General features: G+C 48.1%; 1 protein-coding gene across 2 annotated transcripts in view; it reads left to right on the top strand.

Annotated features, from left to right (window-relative positions):
• Positions 1 to 24,245, top strand: part of LOC134945271 (transmembrane protein 180-like) — a 190,519-nt gene that overhangs the window by 15,986 nt on the left and 150,288 nt on the right. For both annotated transcript variants that reach the window (XM_063934457.1, XM_063934458.1), the window contains exon 2: positions 19,581 to 19,746. In XM_063934457.1, coding sequence (XP_063790527.1) covers positions 19,594 to 19,746 — 153 coding nt within the window. In that variant the 5' untranslated portion in view covers positions 19,581 to 19,593. The remainder of the gene's footprint in view (positions 1 to 19,580; positions 19,747 to 24,245) is intronic.

The following is a 24,245-nucleotide window of genomic DNA, read 5'->3' on the forward strand; positions in this document are numbered from 1 at the left end:
AAAATAATTGCTAAATGTTTTCTTACACAGGGTTAGGCAACGTATTTTTCTTTGAGTGCTAAGCTTTCAACATTACAAGCCCAAAACATCCTGGTCTTCCACCACCATTACATCATGGGGGTCATTCCGAGATGATCATAGCTACGATCATTCACACTGACATGCGGGGGGATGCCCAGCACTGGGCTAGCCCGCCCCCCGCATGTCAGTGCCGCCCCCCCCTCTTCCCCCTGCAGAAGTGTAAAGGCATCGCGATGCCTTTGCACTTCAGGAGTAGCTCCCGGCCAGTGCAGCTTTAGCATGCTGGCCGGGAGCTACTCATCGTTCCCCGGCCCGCAGCGGCTTCGTGTGACGTCACACAGCCGCTGCGGCCCGCCCCCCGTTCGGTCCGGCCACGCCTGCATTGGCTGGACCGCGCCCACGAAATGGTTCCACCCCACCCAGCGACCACCTATGCCTGTCAACCAGGCAGAGGCGATCGTAGCAGCCCGCATGCGCAGTTCTGACCTGATCGCACCACTGCAATAAACTGCAGCGTACAATCGGGTCAGAATGACCCCCCATATACAAACATTTGCAAAAGTAATAAATAGTATATGAGTACTCAGAATGTTAGTGGCTTCCCTGGTGAAGTTAGTTTGCTCAGGTTAGGATGATAATTAGTAGTCTGGAGACAAAAGCACTCACAGTATTTCTCTTACGTCCTAGAGGATGCTGGGGACTCCGTAAGGACCATGGGGTATAGACGGGCTCCGCAGGAGATAGGGCACCTAAAAAGAACTTTGACTATGGGTGTGCACTGGCTCCTCCCTCTATGCCCCTCCTCCAGACCTCAGTTAGATCTTGTGCCCAGAGGAGAATGGGTGCACTGCAGAGAGCTCTCCAGAGTTTTCTGTGGAAAAAGAATTTTGTTAGGTTTTTTATTTTCAGGGAGTCCTGTTGGCAACAGGCTCCCTGCATCGTGGGACCGAGGAGAGAGAAGCAGAGCTGGCTTGTAATGTTGGGCACTGCTTCTAGGCTACTGGACACCATTAGCTCCAGAGGGAGTCGGAACACAGGTTTCACCTGGGGTTCGTCCCGGAGCCGCGCCGCCGTCCTCCTCACAGATGCCGAAGATAGAAGCCGGGTGAGTATTGAGGAAAAGACTTCAGGCGGCAGAAGACATCAGATCTTCATGAGGTAAGCACGCAGCGGTAAGCTGCGCGCCATTGCTCCCAGTCACACACACACACACACACACACACACACACACACACAAGCAGGCACTGAAGGGTGCAGGGCGCAGGGGGGGGGGCGCCCTGGGCAGCAATAAACCTCAATTTGGCCCTAAATATGATGGATTAGGCTGTGGGACAGTAAAGCCGTGGACCCCCGCCATTTTATTAGTATTTGATGATGGGACCGAAGCCCGCCGTCGGGTGGGCGGGGCTTGATCCTCAGCACTAACCAGCGCCATTTTCTCCACAGAGACTGCATGAGAAAACGCTGGCTCCCTGTTCTCTCCCCTGCTGAGCTTCACAGGTTGGAAAAAGGAGGAGGGGGCACTTTGGCGACGCAGTGAGTGGAGATTACAATTATATACATATAACAGCGCTATCTGGTCATATATTCCAGTGTTTTTAAGCGCTGGGTGTGTGCTGGCATACTCTATCTCTCTCCTAAGGGCCTGGTTGGGGTTTTGTCCCCTTATAGGTAACTCCCTGTGTGTGTGGGGTGTCGGTACGTGTGTGTCGACATGTCTGAGGCGGAAGGCGTCTCCAAGGAGGAGGTGGAGCAAATGAGTGGTGTGGATGGATGGACATGTGGCATACGTTGCATGCAAGTGTGGCATCTTTACATAAAAGGCTTGATAAGGCTTGTTTAGGGGGGACATCAGGCGGTCAATCCTCAGATTGGACCGACTCACAGGGCCCGTCGGGGTCTCAATAGCGTCCCTTAACACAAGACACTACTACCGACACGGATTCTGATTCCAGTGTCGACTATGACGAAGTAAAATTGCACCCTAGGGTGACTAAAGCTATTCAGTGTATGATTGTGGCAATAAGGGATGTGTTGCATATTGTGGATGAACCCTCAGTCCCCGACACAAGGGTACACAGGTTTAAGGAAAAGAAACAGATTATTAATTTTCCCACATCTCATGAATTAAATGAGTTCTTTGGAAAAGCTTGGGACACTCCGGATAAGAGACCGCAGATCCCCAAAATAATTTTTATGGCATACCCTTTCCCTAAGCAGGACAGGGAGATTTGGGAATTACCCCCCACTGTGGACAAGGCCCTGACGCGCTTGTCCAAGAAAGTGGCGCTACCGTCTCCTGACACAGCGGCCCTTAAGGACCCTGCAGATCGCAGGCAAGAAACTACCTTAAAGGGTATTTATTCTCATACGGGTGCTGTGCTAAGACCGACGATTGCGTCGGCATGGGTGTGTAGCGCAATTGCAGCTTGGACAGATGAGCTGACAGATCAATTTGATACTATGGATAAGGATACTATATTCCTAACTCTAGCCCATATAAAAGACGCAGTTTTATTTATGAGGGATGCTCAAAGGGACATTGGATTGCTAGCTTCTAGGGCCAATGCCATGTCTATCTCCGCGAGAAGATCCTTATGGACTCGCCAATGGACGGGTGATGCGGATTCCAAAAAACATATGGAAGTACTACCCTATAAGGGTAATGTATTGTTTGGGGATGGGCTGACGGACCTGGTTTCCACAGCTACAGCAGGTAAATCAAATTTTTTACCATATATTCCCCAACAGCAAAAGAAAGCAACACCTTATCAGATGCAGTCCTTTCGGTCGCACAAGTCCAAAAGAGGTCGGGGATCCTCTTTCCTCGCAGAGGTAAGGGCAGAGGCAAGAGAGCACCTGCTTCGGCAGGTGCCCAGGAACAAAAGTCCTCCCTGGCTGCTCCAAAACCCACAGCATGACGCTGGGGCTCCCCTGAGGGAGTCCGCACCGGTGGGGGCACGTCTTCGACTTTTCAGTCAGGCCTGGATCAGATCGGACCTGAATCCCTGGGTGTTGGAAATAGTTTCACAGGGTTACAAACTGGAATTCGAGGAGGTGCCCCCGCGCCGATTTTTCAAGTCGGCCCTACCAGCTTCCACATCGGAAAGGGATGTAGTGTTAGCTGCAATTCAAACGCTGTGTATACAGCAAGTGATAATCAAGGTTCCCCTGCACCAGCAGGGAAGAGGTTACTACTACTCAACCCTATTTGTGGTCCCGAAACCGGACGGTTCGGTCAGACCGATTTTGAATCTGAAATCCCTAAACCTGTACATAAAAAGATTCAAATTCAAAATGGAATCACTCAGAGCGATAATAGCCAACACGGAGAAGGGGGAGTTTAGGGTGTCTTTGGACATAAAGGATGCGTACCTTCATGTCCCCATATATGCCCCCCATCAGGAATACCTGAGATTCGCTGTACAGGATTGACATTACCAATTTCAGACGTTGCCGTTTGGACTTTCCATGGCCCCGAGGATTTTCACCAAGATAATGGCGGAAATGATGGTGGTCCTGCGCAAGCATGGAGTCACAATTATCCCATACTTGGACGATCTCCTGATAAAAGCGAGATCAAGAGAGAAATTACTGAGCAGTGTGGCGCTCTCTCTGAGAGTGCTCCAGCAACACGGTTGGATTCTAAATCTACCGAAGTCACAGTTGATTCCGACAACTCGTCTACCGTTCCTAGGTATGATACTGGATACGGAACAAATGAAGGTCTTCCTCCCAATAGAGAGAGCCCAAGACATCCAGAACATGGTCAGAGACCTGCTAAAACCGAAAAGGGTATCAGTTCACCAATGCACTCGAGTTCTGGGGAAAATGGTGGCGGCCTACGAGGCCATTCCCTTCGGAAGGTTCCATGCTAGGATTTTTCAATGGGACCTTCTGGACAAGTGGTCCGGGTCCCATCTGCATTTACATCGGAAAATAACTCTGTCCCCAGGAACCAGAGTGTCCCTCCTGTGGTGGTTGTAGAGTGCTCACCTGCTGGAGGGTCGCCGGTTCGGGATTCAGGACTGGATCCTGGTTACCACGGACGCGAGCCTCCGAGGATGGGGAGCGGTCACACAGGGAAAGACTTTTCAGGGTCTTTGGTCAGACCAGGAGTCCTGTCTACACATCAATGTGTTGGAACTCAGGGCCATTTACAACGGCCTTCGACAAGCGGAGCGTTTTCTTCGATACCTTCCGGTTCTGATTCAATCAGACAATGTCACAGCAGTGGCTCATGTGAACCACCAAGGCGGGACAAGAAGCAGAGTCGCAATGGCGGAAGCCACAAGGATCCTTCGCTGGGCGGAAAATCATGTAAGCGCTCTGTCGGCTGTCTTCATTCCGGGAGTGGACAACTGGGAAGCAGACTTCCTCAGCAGACACGATCTCCATCCAGGAGAGTGGGGACTTCATCAAGAAGTCTTTGCAGACGTAACACGTCTTTGGGGAACTCCTCAAATAGACATGATGGCGTCACGCCTCAACAAAAAACTTCGGAGGTATTGCGCCAGGTCTCGGGACCCTCAGGCAGTAGCAGTAGACGCACCGGTAACACCGTGGGTGTTCGACTCGGTCTACGTGTTCCCTCCTCTTCCTCTCATCACAAGTGTTGAGGATCATAAGACGAAGAAGAGTACAGACGATACTCATTGTCCCAGACTGGCCTCGAAGGGCTTGGTACTCGGATCTACAAGAGATGCTCACAGGAGACCCCTGGCCTCTTCCCCTGAGGGAAGACCTGTTGCAGCAGGGGCCCTGTGTATTTCAAGACTTACCGCGGTTACGTTTGACGGCATGGCGGTTAAACGCCGAATCCTAGCAAAAAAGGGGATTCCGGAAGAGGTCATCCCTACTTTAATAAAGGCTAGGAAGGAGGTGACGATAAAACATTATCACCGTATCTGGCGAAAGTATGTGTCTTGGTGTGAGACCAAGAATGCACCTACGGAAGATTTTCATTTGGGTCGTCTTCTCCACTTCCTACAGACAGGAGTGGATATGGGCCTGAAATTAGGCTCGGTTAAGGTACAGATTTCGGCCCTCTCGATTTTCTTTCAGAAGGAATTGGCTTCTCTTCCAGAAGTCCAGACGTTTGTAAAGGGAGTGCTGCACATCCAGCCCCCTTTTGTGCCTCCAGTGGCACCATGGGACCTGAACGTGGTGTTGCAGTTCCTAAAATCACACTGGTTTGAACCGCTTAACAAGGTTGAATTGAAATTTCTTACCTGGAAGGTGGTAATGTTGTTGGCCTTAGCATCAGCAAGGCGAGTGTCAGAATTGGCGGCTCTATCGCATAAGAGCCCCTACTTGATTTTTCATGTGGATCGAGCTGAATTGAGGACACGTCCGCAATTTTTGTCTAAAGTGGTTTCGTCGTTCCATATGAATCAACCTATTGTGGTGCCTGTGGCTACTGGTGACCTGGAGGCCTCCAGATCCCTGGACGTAGTCAGTTAAAAATTTATGTAGCCAGGACGGCTAAAATTAGGAAAACAGAGGCTCTGTTTGTCCTGTAGGCGGCCAATAAGATTGGCACTCCTGCTTCAAAGCAGACTATTGCTCGCTGGATCTGTAATACGATTCAGCAGGCTCATTCTACGGCTGGATTGCCGGTACCAAATTCGGTTAAGGCCCATTCCACTAGGAAGGTGGGCTCTTCTTGGGCGGCTGCCCGAGGCGCCTCGGCTTTACAACTTTGCCGAGCGGCGACGTGGTCGGGGTCAAACACTTTTGCTAAATTCTAGAAGTTTGATACCCTGGCTGATGAGGACCTAGCGTTTGCTCAGTCGGTGCTGCAGAGTCATCCGCACTCTCCCGCCCAATTGGATGCTTTGGTATAAACCCCATGGTCCTTACGGAGTCCCCAGCATCCTCTAGGACGTAAGAGAAAATAAGATTTTTTTTTTTAAAGTTAGGTTTTTTATTGAGAGTGATCGATAATCAAAACAGTAACAGTAGCACAGTTGTACAGATTAAGGTATTGAACATAACAACATACAGTGTACATATTATACCATACCAATAAAGACAGTTTTATGGTGATATAGGCTAACAGGTAATAGCAATATGTGGTCTGTGTAATTCTGTGTGTGTACTTGATCAGTCTCATTTTATTTTTTCAAATATCGAGTCGAGTCTGTATCATAGCAGAGTATAGTCTTATGGTGAGTGAAAGCAAGAGAGAGAAAGAGGAGGAAAGGAGAGAAAAAGCAAGAAAACAAATGTTAATAAAGGAGGAACGTAGTGGATGTTGCCTATAGGAAAGTAAGAGGTTGGGAGCAGTTCTCTGTATTAATAACAGGGGGAGGGATAATTGAAGTGCTAGAGGAGATAGTGTTATGAGCAGTGTTGGCACCGCTAGCAGAGTCCGGGCATCAATAAAGAGCGTGTAAGGTACCAGGGAGACCAAACGTTGTGGAACTGAGCCACAGTATTATTCCTTAGGCTTGTAATATATTCCATATTGGCTATGTGGTTAATCTTGGTCAATAGTACAGCCTTGGAGGGTGGTTTATGATCTTTCCAGCATTTAGCAATCAGTGATTTAGCCGCCATGCAAATATGCATGGTAAGCTTGTCTTGGGTTTTGGGTAGTGACGGTGTGGGGGCGTGAAGCAAAGCGATTTCAGGGGAGAGGGCAAGGTTATGCCCGCAGGTTTGAGCAACAAGTGCTCCAACCGTGTTCCAGAAGGGGCGAACAGAGGGGCACGTCCACCATATGTGAAAAAAGGTGCCCTCCTCTCCACAGAGTCTCCAACACAAGTCTGATGTCGTAGGGAAGATGGAGTGAAGTCTGGAAGGAACCAGATACCACCTGGTGTAGACCTTATAACATGTTTCCTTAAGTGCCACACTAATAGAAGCTTTCGCTATGCGTGTTCTGATTTCTTCCCATTGATCATCTTCCAGCGAGTGGGAGAGATCTGATTCCCAAGCTAATTCATGGGGTTCACGGGTCGGGGGATCTGGAGCCAAGATTGAGTTGTATATTGTTGAGATATTCCCCTTTTTGCCAATTGAAAGTAGACACATATGTTCAAAGGAGGTGGGTGATTTCAAAGGGGTAGTTTTAAGCTGAGATTTGAGGAAGCTAAGAATTTGGACATAATGGTATTGACACGAGGAAGGGATACCAAAGCGCTCTTGAAAATCTCCAAAAGAGGTCGGTGCTGAGTGACCTTTAACATGTATAAATCTTGTGACACCCTGGGATTGCCATGGGGCCGCTATTCTACGTTCGCAGCCTGGGGGGAAGGCAGGGTGTCCCCAAATAGGCGATAAAGGTGAGGGGTATGAAGATAGATTGTGAGTGCTGCGGAGTTTGTCCCACAGTCCAAGGGTGAATTTAATCGTGGGAGCTGAATAGGCCGAGGCTGGTCTGCAGGACCTGGGGAGCCATGGAAGTGAGTCGAGGGGTATACCCTGATATATTGAGTTCTCAATATCAACCCATTTTCTGTTACCTTGGGGAGAATGCCAGGACACTATATGATTGAGGTGACAGGCGTTAAAGTAAGCCTGAAGGTCAGGGTATCCCAAGCCCCCCGAGGAGGCACTCTTAGTCAACAACGATCGTCTCAGTCGAGATTTACGATGAGCCCAAATAAATTTGTTGCACATTGATTGTAGGGAAGCCAAAGTCACTCTGGGTACCATTATTGGAATGGTCTGAAACAGGTAAAGAATACGTGGTAGGAGATTAATTTTTAGGGCATTGATCCTCCCGATCCATGAAACAAATAGACGGTCCCATTTATCTAGATCTTGAGTGAGAGTTTTAATCATGGGAACATAGTTAGCCTGGTATAGGCTGGTGTAGGATTTAGTAATAAATATGCCAAGGTATTTAATAGCCGAAGGTCTCCAAAGAAAGGGGAAGGAGGAAGTTAAAATCAAACGGGTATGAGATGGAATATTAAATGTAAGGGCCTCAGATTTGGTGTGATTTATTTTGTAACCAGATAGGGAACCATATAAGAGTAATTCTTTCTGTAGGTTAGGGAGAGATATCAGAGGGTTAGAGAGAGTCAAGAACACATCATCTGCAAACAAAGATATTTTATACGAGTTCTGTCCCACTGTAACACCCCCAATGTCGGTATTAAGTCTGATTCGGGCCGCAAGAGGTTCAATGCATAGGGCAAAAAGTAGGGGCGAGAGGGGGCAACCCTGCCGTGTACCATTCTTCAGGCTAAATCGAGGTGAGCTCAAGCCATTGGTCAAGACCGCAGATGAGGGGTTAGAATAGAGAGCCGCTATTGCAGTGATGAAATTACCATGGAAGCCAAATGTTGATAAGGTAGAAAACAAAAAGGGCCAAGAGATGCGATCAAATGCCTTTTCGGCATCTAGCGCTAAAGCAATCGCTGGTGTTTTCGTCATGTTTATTTGATGAATCAAATTAACTATGCGCCTGGTGTTGTCCGAGGCCTGGCGGCCAGGAACAAACCCTACTTGATCAGGATCTATTAATGATGGCAGCACGGTGTTTAGACGTGTAGCCAGTATTTTGGCAAAAAGTTTGAGATCGGTATTAATCAAAGAAATGGGTCTATAATTAGAGCAATGCGAGGGATCTTTTCCGGGTTTCGGGATTACTATAATGCGGGACGTCGTGGAGTCAGTGTGAAAAGGAGTACCCTGTAGTATTTTATTAAACAGAGAAACCATGTGAGGAATGAGTTGAGGGGCGAAGGTTTTATAGTACACCATCGGTTAGCCATCCGGACCGGGTGCTTTAGAGGGTTTCTGGGTTTTTAATGCAGCCTCAATTTCCTCAGCAGAGATTTCAGCATTGAGAGCTGAGTTAGTCTCCTCGTCTAACCGAGGGAGAGCGCACGAGTCTAGATATTGTTTTGCTTGGTCGGCTTGTGCTAAAGGGTCAGACGGGGGTTCAAGGTTATAGAGTGTCTTATAGTAATCAAAAAAGACACTATTCATTTTTTTGGGGTCGTAGGTAATGTTACCTGAGGGTTGTCTTATAGAATGGATGCATTGGTTAGCCTTTTTGGCCCGTAAGCGATTGGCCAACAATGTGTGTGCTTTGTTACTTTTGTCATAAAACGATTGATTAGCCCATCGAAGCGAGCGCTCGATATTTTCCGCCAGAAGTGATTGTAGGCCATCACGTGCTTTAGAAAGTTCGGCTAAAGTTTTTTTGGAGCGTGTACGTTTGTGTTCCTGATCCAATGTTGCAATGTTATTTGTTAACAGTGTAATTTGGCTTTCCCGGTTTCTCTTACGGTGGGATGCAAATTTTATAATGGATCCTCTGATGACCGCCTTATGGGCTTCCCATATAGTGGCTATACTGCAGTCACTTTCTACATTAACCTCAAAATATTCCCGAAGCTCAGTTTTAATTAGGTCTTGGAACTTAGGTATCTTCAATAATGTCTCGTTAAGTCTCCATGTCGGTCTACCGTCAGGGATATCAAAAATGTCAAATGTCGCAACTAATGCTGCGTGGTCAGTCCAGGTAAGCGGGGTTATCGAGGAAGAGCATGCGATCCGGGAAAGAGGTGCACAACTCAAAAACATGTCAATGCGAGAGTACACATCATGTGGATTGGAATAAAAAGTGTAGTCCCTGGTGGTCGGATTAAGGAAACGCCATATATCGAACAGACCAGCCTCGGCCATGCTCCTGTGTAATACTGAGGAGTTTAGGGTTTGGCTACTACGTAAGGGGCCGGATCTATCCAGGTTTGTGAGAGCCATATTGAAGTCACCACCGACAAGTGTTTTGCCTCGTCTATATGAGTAAGAAAATAAGATTTTAAACCTACAGGTAAATCTATTTCTCCTAGTCCGTAGAGGATGCTGGGCGCCCGTCCCAGTGCGGAAACTCTGCAAGACTTGTATATAGTTGTTGCTTACATAAGGGTTATGTTACAGCTGACATCGGTCTTGGACCGTTACTGTCGTTTGTTCATACTGTTAACTGGTTATGTATGTTCCAGGTTACATGGTATGATTGGTGTGGGCTGGTATGAATCTTGCCCTTGGATTGCTAAATCCTGCCTTGTATTGTCCATCTCCTCTGGGCACAGTTCTCTAACTGAGGTCTGGAGGAGGGGCATAGAGGGAGGAGCCAGTGCACACCCATAGTCAAAGTTCTTTTTAGGTGCCCTATCTCCTGCGGAGCCCGTCTATACCCCATGGTCCTTACGGAGTCCCCAGCATCCTTTACGGACTAGGAGAAGTAGATTTACTGGTAGGTTTAAAATCTTATTATTGCTCTGTGAGGCTGGGTACACACATGCCGATGGATCCACCGACATAGTGGATAATTTGGTAAGAATAGACATGTACCAATCGGCCGCTTGATGTGCCTGTGCAGATGTCACAGCTCGGCAGGCATTTGGATTTGCTCACCCAGCTGTGATGTCAGTCCTCACAGCCAGTGTATGGGTGTTCTTCGGGTCATCTGTACACACAGCCAGACATGCCAATATATCTAATTAAGAGAAAAGAGTGTATGATTCCGCACCAGTCAGTGGTTATAAAGGGGCGCTTTAAGAGAGCAGGAGGCCCGTGTGCTGCCTCCTCTGTTCGGGCCCCCTCTTCTCTTCCGGCAGAACTGGAAAGTCTGAGCACTAGAGGGTGCGCAGATCACCAGGGAAATGGCGCGGTGGCCATTCTACCTGTGATTTCTCTATTACGCATGTGCTGAACACTGTGAAAATGGGCGCTGCGCAATTTTCACGGTGATTCCACAGCACTGCTGACGTTGGCGCGGGACTCCGGAAGGGTAAGTATTAAAAAAAAACGGATGCTGTGTGTGCACACTGCACCCATTATAGATAGTGGTTATAATAAGTAATCATAAAGAAGCCAAAATTGATAGTGAACGGAATGGCTCCCTGATGCCGTCAAATTGGTGGTGCACCCAGAGTCAGTAATTATAACTGGGTTACAAGAGTTTTTCTTTGTTGTTTATTTTTTCCTCCTCTTCTGTGCACATATATCTGCAAGATATATTGGCATTTGCTGTACTGCAGGAATGACACGATATGTGTATACACCGACCCGCTACTGATATATTGTTTGCTGCTCAAATGGGCAATATATTATTCTAGTGTGTACCCAGCTTTATTCGACTGTGCGCAGGGCTCACTCACCGGAGGCCCAAGCTTCACTTCATAATCAGGCCACAATTGGGTTCTTCATTTTGGATGGGGTCTAGTGCACCAAAAAAGTGTCTTTCTCTTACGTCCAAGGGAATGCTGGGGTCCACATTAGTACCATGGGGTATAGATGGGTCCACTAGGAGCCATTGGCACTTTAAGAGTTTGAGAGTGTGGGCTGGCTCCTCCCTCTATGCCCCTCCTACCAGGCTCAGTTTAGATAATGTGCCCGGAGGAACCGGTCACAGCTAGGGGAGCTCCATAAGAGCTCTTTTAGTTAATTTTTTTTTTTTTAGAGTCTTTAGAGCCTCCCTGCTTCGACGGACTAAGGGGGGGGGAGTAGTATCCGCCCTGTGGGGTCTGAGCCACTATCTCCACTGACAGGACACTGAGCTCCTGAGGGGATCGAACGTTCGCCGCCACAGGGGATCGCTCACCCCAGCAGCATGCTGCCACCCCCTTACAGAGCCAGAAGATCAGTGGCGACTTTGTCACCGGGCCCCCGGTTAAGCGGGGAGCCGGTGTGCAGATGGCAGCTACAGGGTAGGGAGCGCAGTACTAACTGCGCTCCGGGGCTCAGCGGTACATGGTGCGGCGCTGTAGGGGGCGCCCTGAGCCAGCGCCTACACTGTCCAGCAAGCCTGTCGGGGTCCCAGGATCGCTGCCAGCACATTTCCTCAGGCCAGTATAAACTTCAGCAGAGCGGGAAGCGGCACCATGAAAGGGGGCGGAGCTTTTCAGAGCAGACCCAGCAGCGTTCAGCGCCATTTTCCTGCCTGCAGAAACGCTGACAGGGAGAGCTGTCCCTCCAGATCAACTCCAGCTATCTTGTACGGTACCAGGGGGTTGTAGGAGGGGGGAGACTGTATATCTGTACTGTGTAACCTATTAAGGTGCACAGTAAGCGCTGGGTAGGAGTTTCCCTATATCTTGAAGCGCTATGTGTGGGTTGGCTGCCCCTTTCCTGTGTGTGTGTGTGTGTGTGTGTGTGTGTGAGAAGTGTTTGTTTGTCTCCATAAAACTATGTCCAGGGACTCTGTGTCATATGCTGCAGAGGATAATTCCTCTCAGGAGGATCCCAGTCCATGTAATCAGGATTGCACTGTTTTAGCGCAGAACCCTGCAAGGGAGCCTGAGTAGTTAGCCTCTCTTAAGAGTATGATCTCTCAGATTTCTACTAGGGTTGCACAAACTGAGACTACAACTCAGTTTTTACAGAACTCTATGGCAGTTTGGCCCGATTCTGTTCCTTCAGGGCCCCTTAACGTACACTCTTAAAAACGTGCTCTTACCCAGATTATGCAAGATGACACGGATACCGATTCTGACACGGCAGACGGTGATGGGCTGCGGGCTGCGGCATCTCTTGCAGAAGGGGTGCAGTTAATGATTGAGACCATTAGATATGTGTTGAACATTACTGACACAACAACTGAGCAGGTTGAGGAGGCTTACTTCACAGATAATAAGAAAGCCTCGCTAACCTTCCCTGCGTCTAAAAAATTAAACTCTATTTGAAAAATCCTGGGAAAACCCAGAGAAACAATTCCAGACCCCAAGAAAGGTTCTGGTTGCTTTTCCGTTCCCTGAGGAGGATAGAAAGAAATGGGAAAACCCACCCATAGTTGACGCATCTGTTTCCAGACTGTCAAAGAAGGTGGTTTTACCTGTCTTGGGATCTACCGCATTAAAAGAACCGGCAGATCGCAAGATTGACACTATGCTTAAATCCATTTACACGGCTTCAGGGGTGATACTGAGACCTATTATTGCCTGTGCATGGATTTCTAAAGCTATAATAAAGTGGTCAGGCACGTACTTGAGGACTTGGATACAATGGATAAAAGTGACGTTGAATTGTTTTTACGTAACATACAGGATTCTGCAGGATTTATGGTGGAATCCATGAAAGACCTGGGTTCGATGGCTGCAGGGATATCTTCCATGTCTGTCTCAGCTCGCAGGGGACTTTGGCTGCGCCAATGGTCTGCCGACGCGGAATACAGGAGAGGGGTGGAGAACCTACCCTACACAAGTCAGGTTCTGTTTGGGGAAACGTTTGATGCGTGGATTTCCATGGCAGCCGCGGGTAAGTCACCTTTTCTTCCCTCAGCTGCGCCTGCTACGAAGAAACCATTTTCTTCAGCTACGTCATAGTCCTTTCGGGCGGCTAAAGCAAGGAAGAACAAGCCGTCTAACACCTTCTTTAGAGGAGGTCGGGCAAAATAAAAATAAAACCCTGCTACTGCAGTTTCCCAGGACCAGATGCCTGATTCTGGTACATCAAAATCCTCACCATGATGGTGGACCGCACGGCCTGGAGGAAGAGCCGGTGGGGGCGAGGCTCAGACGGTTCAGCCACGTTTGGATGTCATCCGGCCTGGACCCCTGGGTACAGGATATTGTGTCCCAGGGGTACAGGCTGGAGTTTCAAGAACTCCCGCCTCACCAATTCTTCAAATCAGGCTTACCAGCATTGCTGGCAGAAAGGGCTATCCTACAGGAAGCCATCCAAAAATTGGAAAAGTCAAAGGTCATTGTACCGGTTCCACCTCAGATGCAGAACATGGGTTACTATTTGAACCTTTTCGTGGTACCGATACCGTATCGTTCGGTCAGGCCAATTTTGAATTTGAAAATGTTGAACCCCTATCTGAGGGAGTTCAAATTCAAAATGGAGTCTCTGAGAGCGGTGATCTCAGGTTTGGAAGAGGGGTAGTTCCTGGTATCCCTGGATATCAAGGATGCGTACCTCACATTCCAATTTGGCCACTGCATCAGGCTTATCTCCGATTCGCACTGTTAGACTGTCACTATCAGTTCCAGGCACTGCCATTCGACCTCTCCACGGCACCGAGGGTGTTCGCCAAGGTGATGGCAGAGATGATAATTCTCTTCCACAAGCAGGGAGTGAACATAATTCCATACCTGGACGATCTGCTGATAAAGGCAGTGTCCAGGGAGAAATTGTTGCTGTCCATTGCTCTCACGACTCGACTGCTCGTGTATCATGTTGGATCCTGAACCTTCCAAAGTCACATTTGGAACCGACAACGAGATTATCCTTCCTGGGGATGACCCTAGACATGGAAGTACAGAGGGTATTCCTCCCGGTGGAGAAAGCGTTGATGATACAATCAATGGTCCGGGATGTCTTGAAGCTTGCCCGGGTATCTGTTCATCAGTGCATTTGCCTTCTGGGGAAGATGGTTGCTTCCTACGAGGCTCTACTGTACGGAAGATTCCATGCTTGACCCTTCCAGCTGGATCTCCTAGACAAATGGTCGGGATCTCATCTGCACATGCACCTGAGGATACGTCTCTCACCAAAGGCAAGGATTTCGCTCCTCTTGTGGCTGCAAATTCCTCACCTTCTGGAGGGCCGCAGGTTCGGAGTTCAGAACTGGATCCTTCTAACTACGGATGTAAGTCTCAGAGGTTGGGGAGCGGTCACCCAAGGGGAAACCTTCCAAGGAAGATGGTCAACTCTAGATGCCGTTCTTCCAATAAACATTCTGGAACTAAGAGCCGTGTACAACGGTCTTCTCCAGGCAGCACATCTTCTAAAAGATCGGGCCATTCATGTACAGTCGGACAATGTAACGACGGTGGCCTACATAAACCGACAGGGAGGAACAAAGAGCAGAGCTGCAATGTTAGAGGTGACAAGACTCCTCCTCTGGGCAGAAAGGCACGCGTTGGTGCTGTCAGCGATCTTCCTTCCAGGAGTGGACAACTGGGAAGCGGACTTCCTCAGCAGACACGATCTCCATCCAGGAGAATGGGGCCTACATCCGGAGGTGTTCACGGACGTAACCAGTCGTTGGGGCGTGCCTCAAATAGACATGATGGCCTCACGTCTCAACAAGAAACTTCGGAGGTACTGTTCCAGGTCGAGAGACCCACAAGCAGTGGCGGTGGATGCCCTGGTAACTCCGTGGGTGTTCAAGTCAGTGTATGTGTTACCTCCACTTCCACTCATTCCAAGAATTCGAAAACTCATAAAGAGAACAAAAGTTCAGGCAATTCTCATTGCTCCGGACTGGCCAAGTCGAGCTTGGTACGCGGATCTTCTGGACTTATTGCTGGAAGATCCGAGGCCTCTTCCTCTTCGTGAGGACCTTCTGCAACAGGAGCAGTTCGCTTATCAAGACTTACCGCGGCTACGTTTGATGGCATGGAGGTTGAACGCCAGATATTAGCTTGGAAGGGCATTCCGAACAAAGTAATTCCTACCCTCATACAGGCTAGGAAAGGAGTAACGTCTAAACATTACCATCGCATTTGGAAAAAGTATGTATCTTGGTGTGAATCCAAGAAGTTTCCTACGGTGGAGTTTCAACTGGGACGGTTGCTCCTCTTCCTGCAAGCAGGTGTGGATATGGGCCTGAGGTTGGGATCTGTGAAGGTCCAGATTTCGGCCCTATCCATTTTCTTACAAAAGCAATTGGCTGCCCTCCCTGAGGTTAAGACTTTTTTGAAAGGGGTTCTGCACATCAAGCTTCCCTTTCTACCGCCTACGGCGCCCTGGGAGCTTAACGTGGTGTTGCAGTTTCTCCAAGCGGATTGGTTTGAGCCTCTACAGGAGGTTGAGGTCAGGTTTCTCACGTGGAAGGCTGTCACTTTGTTGGCCTTAGCTTCTGCTAGATGTGTGTCGGAGTTGGGGGCTTTGTCTTGCGTCAGTCCCTACTTGATCTTCCATGAAGATAGAGCTGAGCTCCGGACACGTCAGCAGTTCCTTCCAAAGGTTGTGTCGGCTTTTCATATCAACCAACCTATTGTGGTGCCAGTTGCTACTGACTCCTCAATTACTTCAAAGTCCTCGGATGTTGTAAGGGCTCTGAAAATCTATGTGAAGAGAACATCTCGTCACAGAAAATTGGACTCTCTGTTTGTCCTGTATGATCCCAAGAAACTTGGGTGTCCTGCTTCTAAGCAGATGATCTCTCGCTGGATCAGGTTCACTATCCAGCATGCGTATTCTACGGCAGGATTGCCGTGTCCAAGGTCTGTTAAGGCCCACTCTACTCGTAAGGTGGGTTCTTCCTGGGCGGCTGCCCGGGGTGTCTCGGCTTTACAACTTTGCCGAACGGCCACTTGGTCTGGTTCGAACACGTTTGCTAAGTTCTACAAGTTCGATGCTTTGGCCCCTGAGGACCTAAAGTTTGGTCAATCAGATCTGCAGGAGCCTCCCTTTCTTGGAGCTTTGGTACATCCCCATGGTACTAATGTTGACCCCAGCATCCTCTAGGACATAAGAGAAAATAGGGTTTTAATTACCTACCGGTAAATCCTTTTCTCGTAGTCCGTAGAGGATGCTGGGCACCCGCCCAGCGCTTCGTTACCCTGCAGTGGTTATCTGTTTCAGTACAACTTTGTTCTTAGTTAAGTACTGCCTTGTTACTTGGTTGTCACTGACCTGGGTTGAGAGTGTTGAGAACTCGGGGGTTCTTCCGATGATCGGGAAAAGGAACCACAGCTGGGCCGGAGTAGAGATGGCCGGATATAGGTTTTCCTCATGCAGAACTTAGCAGTTATAATTGGTGTATAATGCTAAAGAACTTGTTGTGACAAGGGTTTGGGAGCGATGCTGAAGCACACAGAAGAAAGAAGAATTTGTGAGCGATGCTGGAGAAATCGATGTGACGAGATTTGGGAGCGATGTTGAAGCACACAGAAGAATGAAGAATTTGTGAGCGATGCTGAAGAAATCGACGTGACGAGGTTTGGTAGCGATGTTGAAGCACACAGAAGAGTGAAGAATTTGTGAGCGATGCTGGAGAAATCTGTTCGACGGAGAAGCACGCTGAACACTGGAAGCACTGGAGACGTTCAGCTTTGAGACAACTGAAAGGCTGGAAGCACAGGAGACGTTCCACTTAGAGATAAACTGTAATGCTGGAAGCACAGAAGACGTTTCACTTAGTGACAAACTGTAATGCTGAAAGCACAGAAGACGTTCCATTTAGGGATAAACTGTAATGCAGAAAGCACAGGAGACGTTCAGCCTGGAGACACGCTGAACGCTGGTAGCACTGGTGATCACTTAGAAAGACGATACTCAGGCGCCAGGCTCTGCCCGGCGTCTGCTTTAAAATCCCCCGCCCTGGCCTGATTGGCGGAAGGGGCTGATGACGTCACCCGCCCCCTGCATTCTCGTGGACGCCGGGTGTAATGGCGGCGTCCACACTCCGGGAGCCCGCCGGGAACAGCGCTGACAAGACGCAAGGACCCGGAGACCACCAGAGGCGACGGCCGCCGGGAGACCCAGCGCGCACGGAATGGTAAGTGCGGCGCCGCGTGTGTGACATTGGTTAAGTAATGTTTTTCAGCTGTTGCCGAGTTCAAGCTAGTTAGTTTTGTTTGCCTTGCATGTGTGAGCTGGTGTGAATCTCGCCACTATCTAAGTAAAATCCTTCTCTCGAAGTATGTCCGTCTCCTTGGGCACAGTTTCTAGACTGAGTCTGGTGGGAGGGGCATAGAGGGAGGAGCCAGCCCACACTCTCAAACTCTCAAAGTGCCAGTGGCTCCTAGTGGACCCGTCTATACCACATGGTACTAATGTGGACCCCAGCATCCTCTACGGACTACGAGAAAACGATTTGCCGGTAGATAATTAAAATCCTATTTATTTTGAGGGAATGGCCTTGAGAAGGAGAAAAGCAGTGCACCTAGTAGGAGAGGGCCTGACCCAATGGGTGCCACCTTTTCAGCACTGTTTTAACGGCTCATTACAAAACACTTGCTGGATTATGCAAACAGTGAAACAAATTATCAATGCAAACTATCCATTTAATGCATTTGTTAATAAGCGAACATCTAAAATACCCTTATCTGACACCATGGAAAGCACTTCTGAGGGAATTAGTATGATATCCCTATGCAGGGGATCCCGGCAGGCGTAATACTGACCCCGGAGTCCCGCTGATGAGAAAACCAACAGGGGTGAGTAAGGGGTGTTCTCCCCTCTCCCCACCCCATAACCCTATGCATACCTTCCCGCAGCCTAACCCTAACCCCCCTTCCGCAGAGGTGCTTACAACTAACCCCCGTCCCCGCTGCCTAAACCTAACCCTCCCCCGCAGACTAACCCTAGCCTCCCCTGGGGGTGCCTAACCCTAACCCTCCGTCCACGCAGCCTAACCCTAACTTACCATCCCCGCAGTCCAACCCTAAATCTCCCCGCGGTCTTAAACCTAAGATAGCGGGGATGACCGCATCCCCGTCTGAGTTATGAGGCAGTACATAATACTGTGAGATTAAGCAGAGGTTGTTTTGGAGACTTTTAGGCTCTCGTATTAGTGCCTATGCCTGATTTAACATCGTCCAATAACATATAGCTGGTGCATCGCTTGTTAGCTCTCAAATCCTTTTACTCTTCTCTGACTTGTATGATTTGGGTGCACGTAACTTAAGTCATTTCATGTATTTATAGCATGAGTTTTAAAGCATTTGTACTTTTATACATATTTTATGTTGGTAATAAAAGTTAAGCGTTTACTATTTAAAATATTTAAAAACAAACTACAATTAATCAGTGTTATTTCATCGTGTCCCATGATATATATATATATATATATATATATATATATATATATATATATATATATATATATATATATATATATATATGAGAGTCTACGGCGCTTAGATGTACCTATGTGCTTTCCGTACCTTAAAGTTAAAATAACCCTTTGTGTAGATAAAGTATCAATATAAAATATAAAGAAAAAACACTTCTCAAACTATGAGTGGCAGCTTATAATACAAAGAAATGTGCTTGGCATGCACACATATGGATTTGTAGGAATTGGTGAAAATAAGCGCCCAAGAGTGTGGATTTAAACAACAAGGTGAGTATAACGAAGGTAACAACAGTGGGTATGTTAACACCAGTAAAAACGTATCTGAAAAACCAGAGTAGCTAGATTCAGATGATGCTCCTTTTGATGTTCAATACATGTTAAAAAAGAAGAAGAACGGATATAGTGTGTACTGTTTTTTTTGGGGAATATACCGAAATATACCACTGACACTGTAATTTTAGGCTTAATTAGGGAAATAGCGTATTCCCAAATATGCAGTCAATATAGCCTAGGCAGTGTATATATAAAAAAGATACAGTATTTAATACACAAAAATGACATAAAAGAACATAAAAATACATAAAAACATGAAATAGCTGTATAGCATGCGTACAGAATAAAAGATTATATCGAGCTTATCTGTCCATAAATAGCTGGAGTGCATGCGTACAGAATTCAGGATGATAAAAGGCTTATCTGTCCATTAGAGGAATGTCATCAGGTGTGTCATATATATAACTAAAACGAGAGCCTAAAAGTCTAATATATATTATAAAATAAAAATCCTGGGGGTAAAACAGACTTGATACTGTTGCTCTGCCTGTTTATGTTTCCTTAGGTGACCTTCCAGCATGATGCTGTCCCTCGGTATCCACATGCCAGCCCTGGCTTACTCCATGACCACATTAGGCGCTGGAATGATGAACAGCATATTTAACTTCTATTACGTCAAGCTATTTCTTAACCAGTATAAAATCTCAGAGGGATCCTTTAATCAAGCACAGGTATTCCACAATATCAGTATTTCTGAAGCATTGACAGAGGTTTCCACTATCACTGGAATGTAATTAGGTATTTTGCACCATCCTGTAAATTGTAAGAAGTGAATTCCTATCATTCTGATTGCCTTTTCCTTTCTTTATGCTTTTGTATCACCCAGCAGGTTTCCTTGCCAAGCGACAACAACTGTATCCAGTGCAAGGAATGCAGCCTGCTGCTTTTGTACAAGAGTATTATGGGACATATGGTGCATTGCCACCTACACATTCATTTTACACACCTTCCTCATAAGTGACAGTGGGTCAGATGTATTAAGCCTGGAAAAGTGATAAAGCAGTGATAAGTGCAAGGTTATAACACACCAGCCAATCCGCTCCAGTATGTAAATTCACAGGAGCTGATTGGCTGGTGCATTATCACCTTCCACTTATCACTGCTTTATCCCTTCTCCAGGCTTAATAACTCTGCTCCAGTATGTAATGCACAGGTTTAACTTAGAGCCCCTACTTGCACCCCGTCTAGATCCATTGAGGGCTTGCGCCATCTTGGTGACACATTGAAGTCATCCACTTTCATCTGTGTCCCAAATTGGCTTTGACCTCTGGTGAGTCTTTTATTTAGAAACTAATCGGGACAAAACCTTTATTTCTCTAACGTCCTAGTGGATGCTGGGAACTCCGTAAGGACCATGGGGAATAGCGGGCTCCGAAGGAGGCTGGGCACTCTAGAAAGATCTTAGACTACCTGGTGTGCACTGGCTCCTCCCACTATGACCCTCCTCCAAGCCTCAGTTAGATTTCGTGCCCGGCCGAGGTTGGATGCACACTAGGGGCTCTCCTGAGCTCTTAGAAAGTTATAGTCTTAGAATTTGTTATTTTCAGTGAGACCTGCTGGCAACAGGCTCACTGCAGCGAGGGACTAAGGGGAGAAGAAGCGAACTCTCCTGCTTGCAGCCGGATTGGGCTTCTTAGGCTACTGGACACCATTAGCTCCAGAGGGATCGACCGCAGGCCCAGCCTTGATGTTCGGTCCCGGAGCCGCGCCACCGTCCCCCTTACAGAGCCAGAAGCAAGAAGATGGTCCGGAAAATCGGCGGCATGAAGACTGTCTTCACCAAGGTAGCGCACAGCACTGCAGCTGTGCGCCATTGCTCCTCTCACACACTTCACACTCCGGTCACTGAGGGTGCAGGGCGCTGGGGGGGGCGCCCTGAGGCAGCAATAAAAACACCTTGGCTGGCTAAAATACCTCAATATATGGCCCCAGGGGCTATATATGAGGTAAATACCCCTGCCAGAATTCCATAAAAAACGGGAGAATAGGCCGCGAAAAAGGGGCGGAGCCTATCTCCTCAGCACACTGGCGCCATTTTTCCCTCACAGCTCGGCTGGAGGGAAGCTCCCTGGCTCTTCCCTGCAATTCTACAGTACAGTAAGAGGGAAAAGAGAGGGGGGGCATTAAAATTGGCACTGTATACAGTATATTATATAAAAGCTATTAGGGACATAACTCAGTTAGTCCCTGTATATATATAGCGCTCTGGTGTGTGCTGGCATACTCTTACTCTGTCCCCCCAAAGGGCTTTTGTGGGTCCTGTCCTCGTTTAGAGCATTCCCTGTGTGTCTGCGGTGTGTCGGTACGGCTGTGTCGACATGTTGAATGAGGAGGCTTATATGGTGACAGAACAGAGGCCGATATATGTGATGTCGCCCCCTGTGGGGCCGACACCAGAGTGGATGGATAGGTGAAAGGTATTAACCGACAGTGTCAACTCCTTACATAAAAGGGTGGATGACGTAACAGCTGTGGGACAGCCGGCTTCGCAGCCCGCGCCTGCCCAGGCGTCTCAAAGGCCATCAGGGGCTCAAAAACGCCCGCTCTCTCAGATGGCAGACACAGATGTCGACACGGAGTCTGACTCCAGTGTCGACAAGGTGGAGACATATACACAATCCACTAGGAACATCCGTGACGTGATCCCGGCAATAAAAAATGTGTTATACATTTCTGACTTTAACCCAAGCACCTCTAAAAATGGGTTTTAGGTTTGGGGAGAAAAAACAGGCAGTGTTTTGTTCCCCCATCAGATGAATAAATGAAGTGTGTGAAAGCGTGGGTTCCCCCGTTAAGAAACTGGTAATTTTATAAAAAGTTACTGATGGCGTACCCTTTCCCGCCAGGTGGATAAGTTACGCTGGGAGATATCCCCTAGGGTGGATAAGGCGCTCACACGTTTGTCAAAAAAGGTGGCACTGCCGTCTTAGGATACGGCCACTTTAATAGGTACCTGTTGATAAAAAACAGGAGGCTATCCTGAAGTCTGTATTTACACACTCAGGTACTAGACTGAGACCTGCAGATAGTGCTGCTGCAGCGTGGTCGGTGACCCTGTCAAACAGGGATACTAGTTGGCAAACATAAAAACATATTAAAGACGTCGTCTTATATATGGGGGATGCACAGAGGGATATTTTGCCGGCTGGCATCCAAAATAAATGTAATGTCCATTCTGTCAGGAGGGTATTAGAGACCTGTCACTGGACAGGTGATGCTGACTTAAAAAGCGCATAGAGAGCCTTATAAGGGTGAGGAATTATTTGGGGATGGTCTCTGGGACCTCGTATCCACAGCAACTGCTGGGAAGAAATAATTTTACCTCAGGTTTCCTCACAGACAAAGGTACAGTCCTTTCGGCTTCAGAAAAGCAAGCGGGTCAAATGGCGCTTCCTTTCTGTACAGAGACAAGGGTAGAGGGAAAAAAGCTGCACCAGTCAGCCTGTTCCCAGAATCAAGATTCTTCCCCCGCCTCCTGTGAGGCCACACCATGACGCGGGTGCTCCACAGGTGTAGCCAGGTACGGTGGGGGGCCGTCTCAAAAATTTCAGCAATTAGTGGGCTCGCTCACAGGTGGATCCCTGTTTCTTTCAAGTAGTATTTCAGGGGTACAAGCTGGAATTCGAGATGTCTCCCCCCAGCCGTTTCCTAAAATATGCCTTGCTGACAACTCCCTCAGGCAGGGAGGCTGTGCTAGAGGCAATTAATAAGCGGTATTCCCAGCAGGTAATACTCAAGGTGCCCCTACTTCAACAAGGACGGGGTTACTATTCCACACGGGTTGGGGTACCGAAACCGCATGGTTCGGTGTGACCCATTTTATATTTAAAATCCTTGAACACAAAAATTCAAGTTCAAGATGGAATCGCTCAGGGCGGTTATTCCAAGCCTGGACGAGGGGGATTACATGGTATCCTGGGACATCAAGGATGCTTACCTGCATGTCCCCATTTACCATCCTCGCCAGGAGTACCTCAGATTTGTGGTACAGGATTACCATTACCAAGTCCAGACACTGCCGTTTGGACTGTACATGGCACCGAGGGTGTTTTATCAAGGTAATGGCCGAAATGTTGATACTCTTTCAAAAAAAGGGAGTTGTAATTATCCCGTACTTGGACAATCTCGTTATAAGGGCGAGGTCCAAGGAGCAGTTGGTAGTCGGGGTAGCACTATTTTGGAAAGTGCTACAACAGCATGGTTGGATTCTAAACAGTCCAAAGTCACAGCTGGTTCCTATGACACGTCTACTGTTCCTGGGGATGGTTCTGGACATAAACCAGAAATAGTGTTTCTCCCGGAGGAGAAAGCCAAGGAGTTGTCATCTCTAGTCAGAGACCTCCTGAAGCCAAAATAGGTAGCGGTGCATCATTGCACGCGAGTCCTGGGAAAAATGGTAGCTTCCTACGAAGCAATCCCATTAGGCAGGTTCCATACAAGAACTTTTCAGAGGGACCTGTTGGACAAGTGGTCCGGATCGCATCTTCCGATGCATAGGCTGATAACCCTGTCTCCAAGGACCAGGGTATCTCTACTGTGGTGGCTGCAGAGTGCCCATCTTCAAGAGGGCCGCAGGTTCGGCATACAGGACTAGGTCCTAGTGACCATGGATTCCAGCCTTTGAGGCTGGGAGGCAGTCACACAGGGAAGAAATTTCCAGGGACTTTGGTGAAGTCAGGTTATTTCCCTACACATAAATATTCTGGACCTGAGGGCCATTTACAATGCCCTGAGGCCGGCAAGGCCTCTGCTTCAAAACCAGCCGGTACTGATCCAATCAGACAACATCACGGCAGTCGCCCATGTAAACCAACAGGGCGGCACAAGAAGCAGGATGGCGATGGCAGAAGCCACAAGGATTCTCCGATAGGCGGAAAATCATGTGTTAGCACTGTCAGCAGTGTTCATTCCCGGAGTGGACAACTGGGAAGCAGATCTTCTCAACAGACACGACCTCCACCCGGGAGAATGGGGACTTCCTCCAGAAGTCTTCCAATAGGATTGTACACCATTGGGAAAGGCCACAGGTGGACATGATGGCGTCCCGCCTCAACAAAAAGCTATAAAAGATATTGCACCGGGTCAAGGGACCCTCAGGCGATAGCTATGGACGCTCTGGTAACACCGTGGGTGTACCAGTCGGTTTATGTGTTCTCCCCTCTGCCTCTCA

The sequence above is a fragment of the Pseudophryne corroboree genome, chromosome 7 (genome assembly GCF_028390025.1).
Source record: "Pseudophryne corroboree isolate aPseCor3 chromosome 7, aPseCor3.hap2, whole genome shotgun sequence".
Classification (NCBI taxonomy): Eukaryota; Metazoa; Chordata; class Amphibia; order Anura; family Myobatrachidae; genus Pseudophryne; species Pseudophryne corroboree.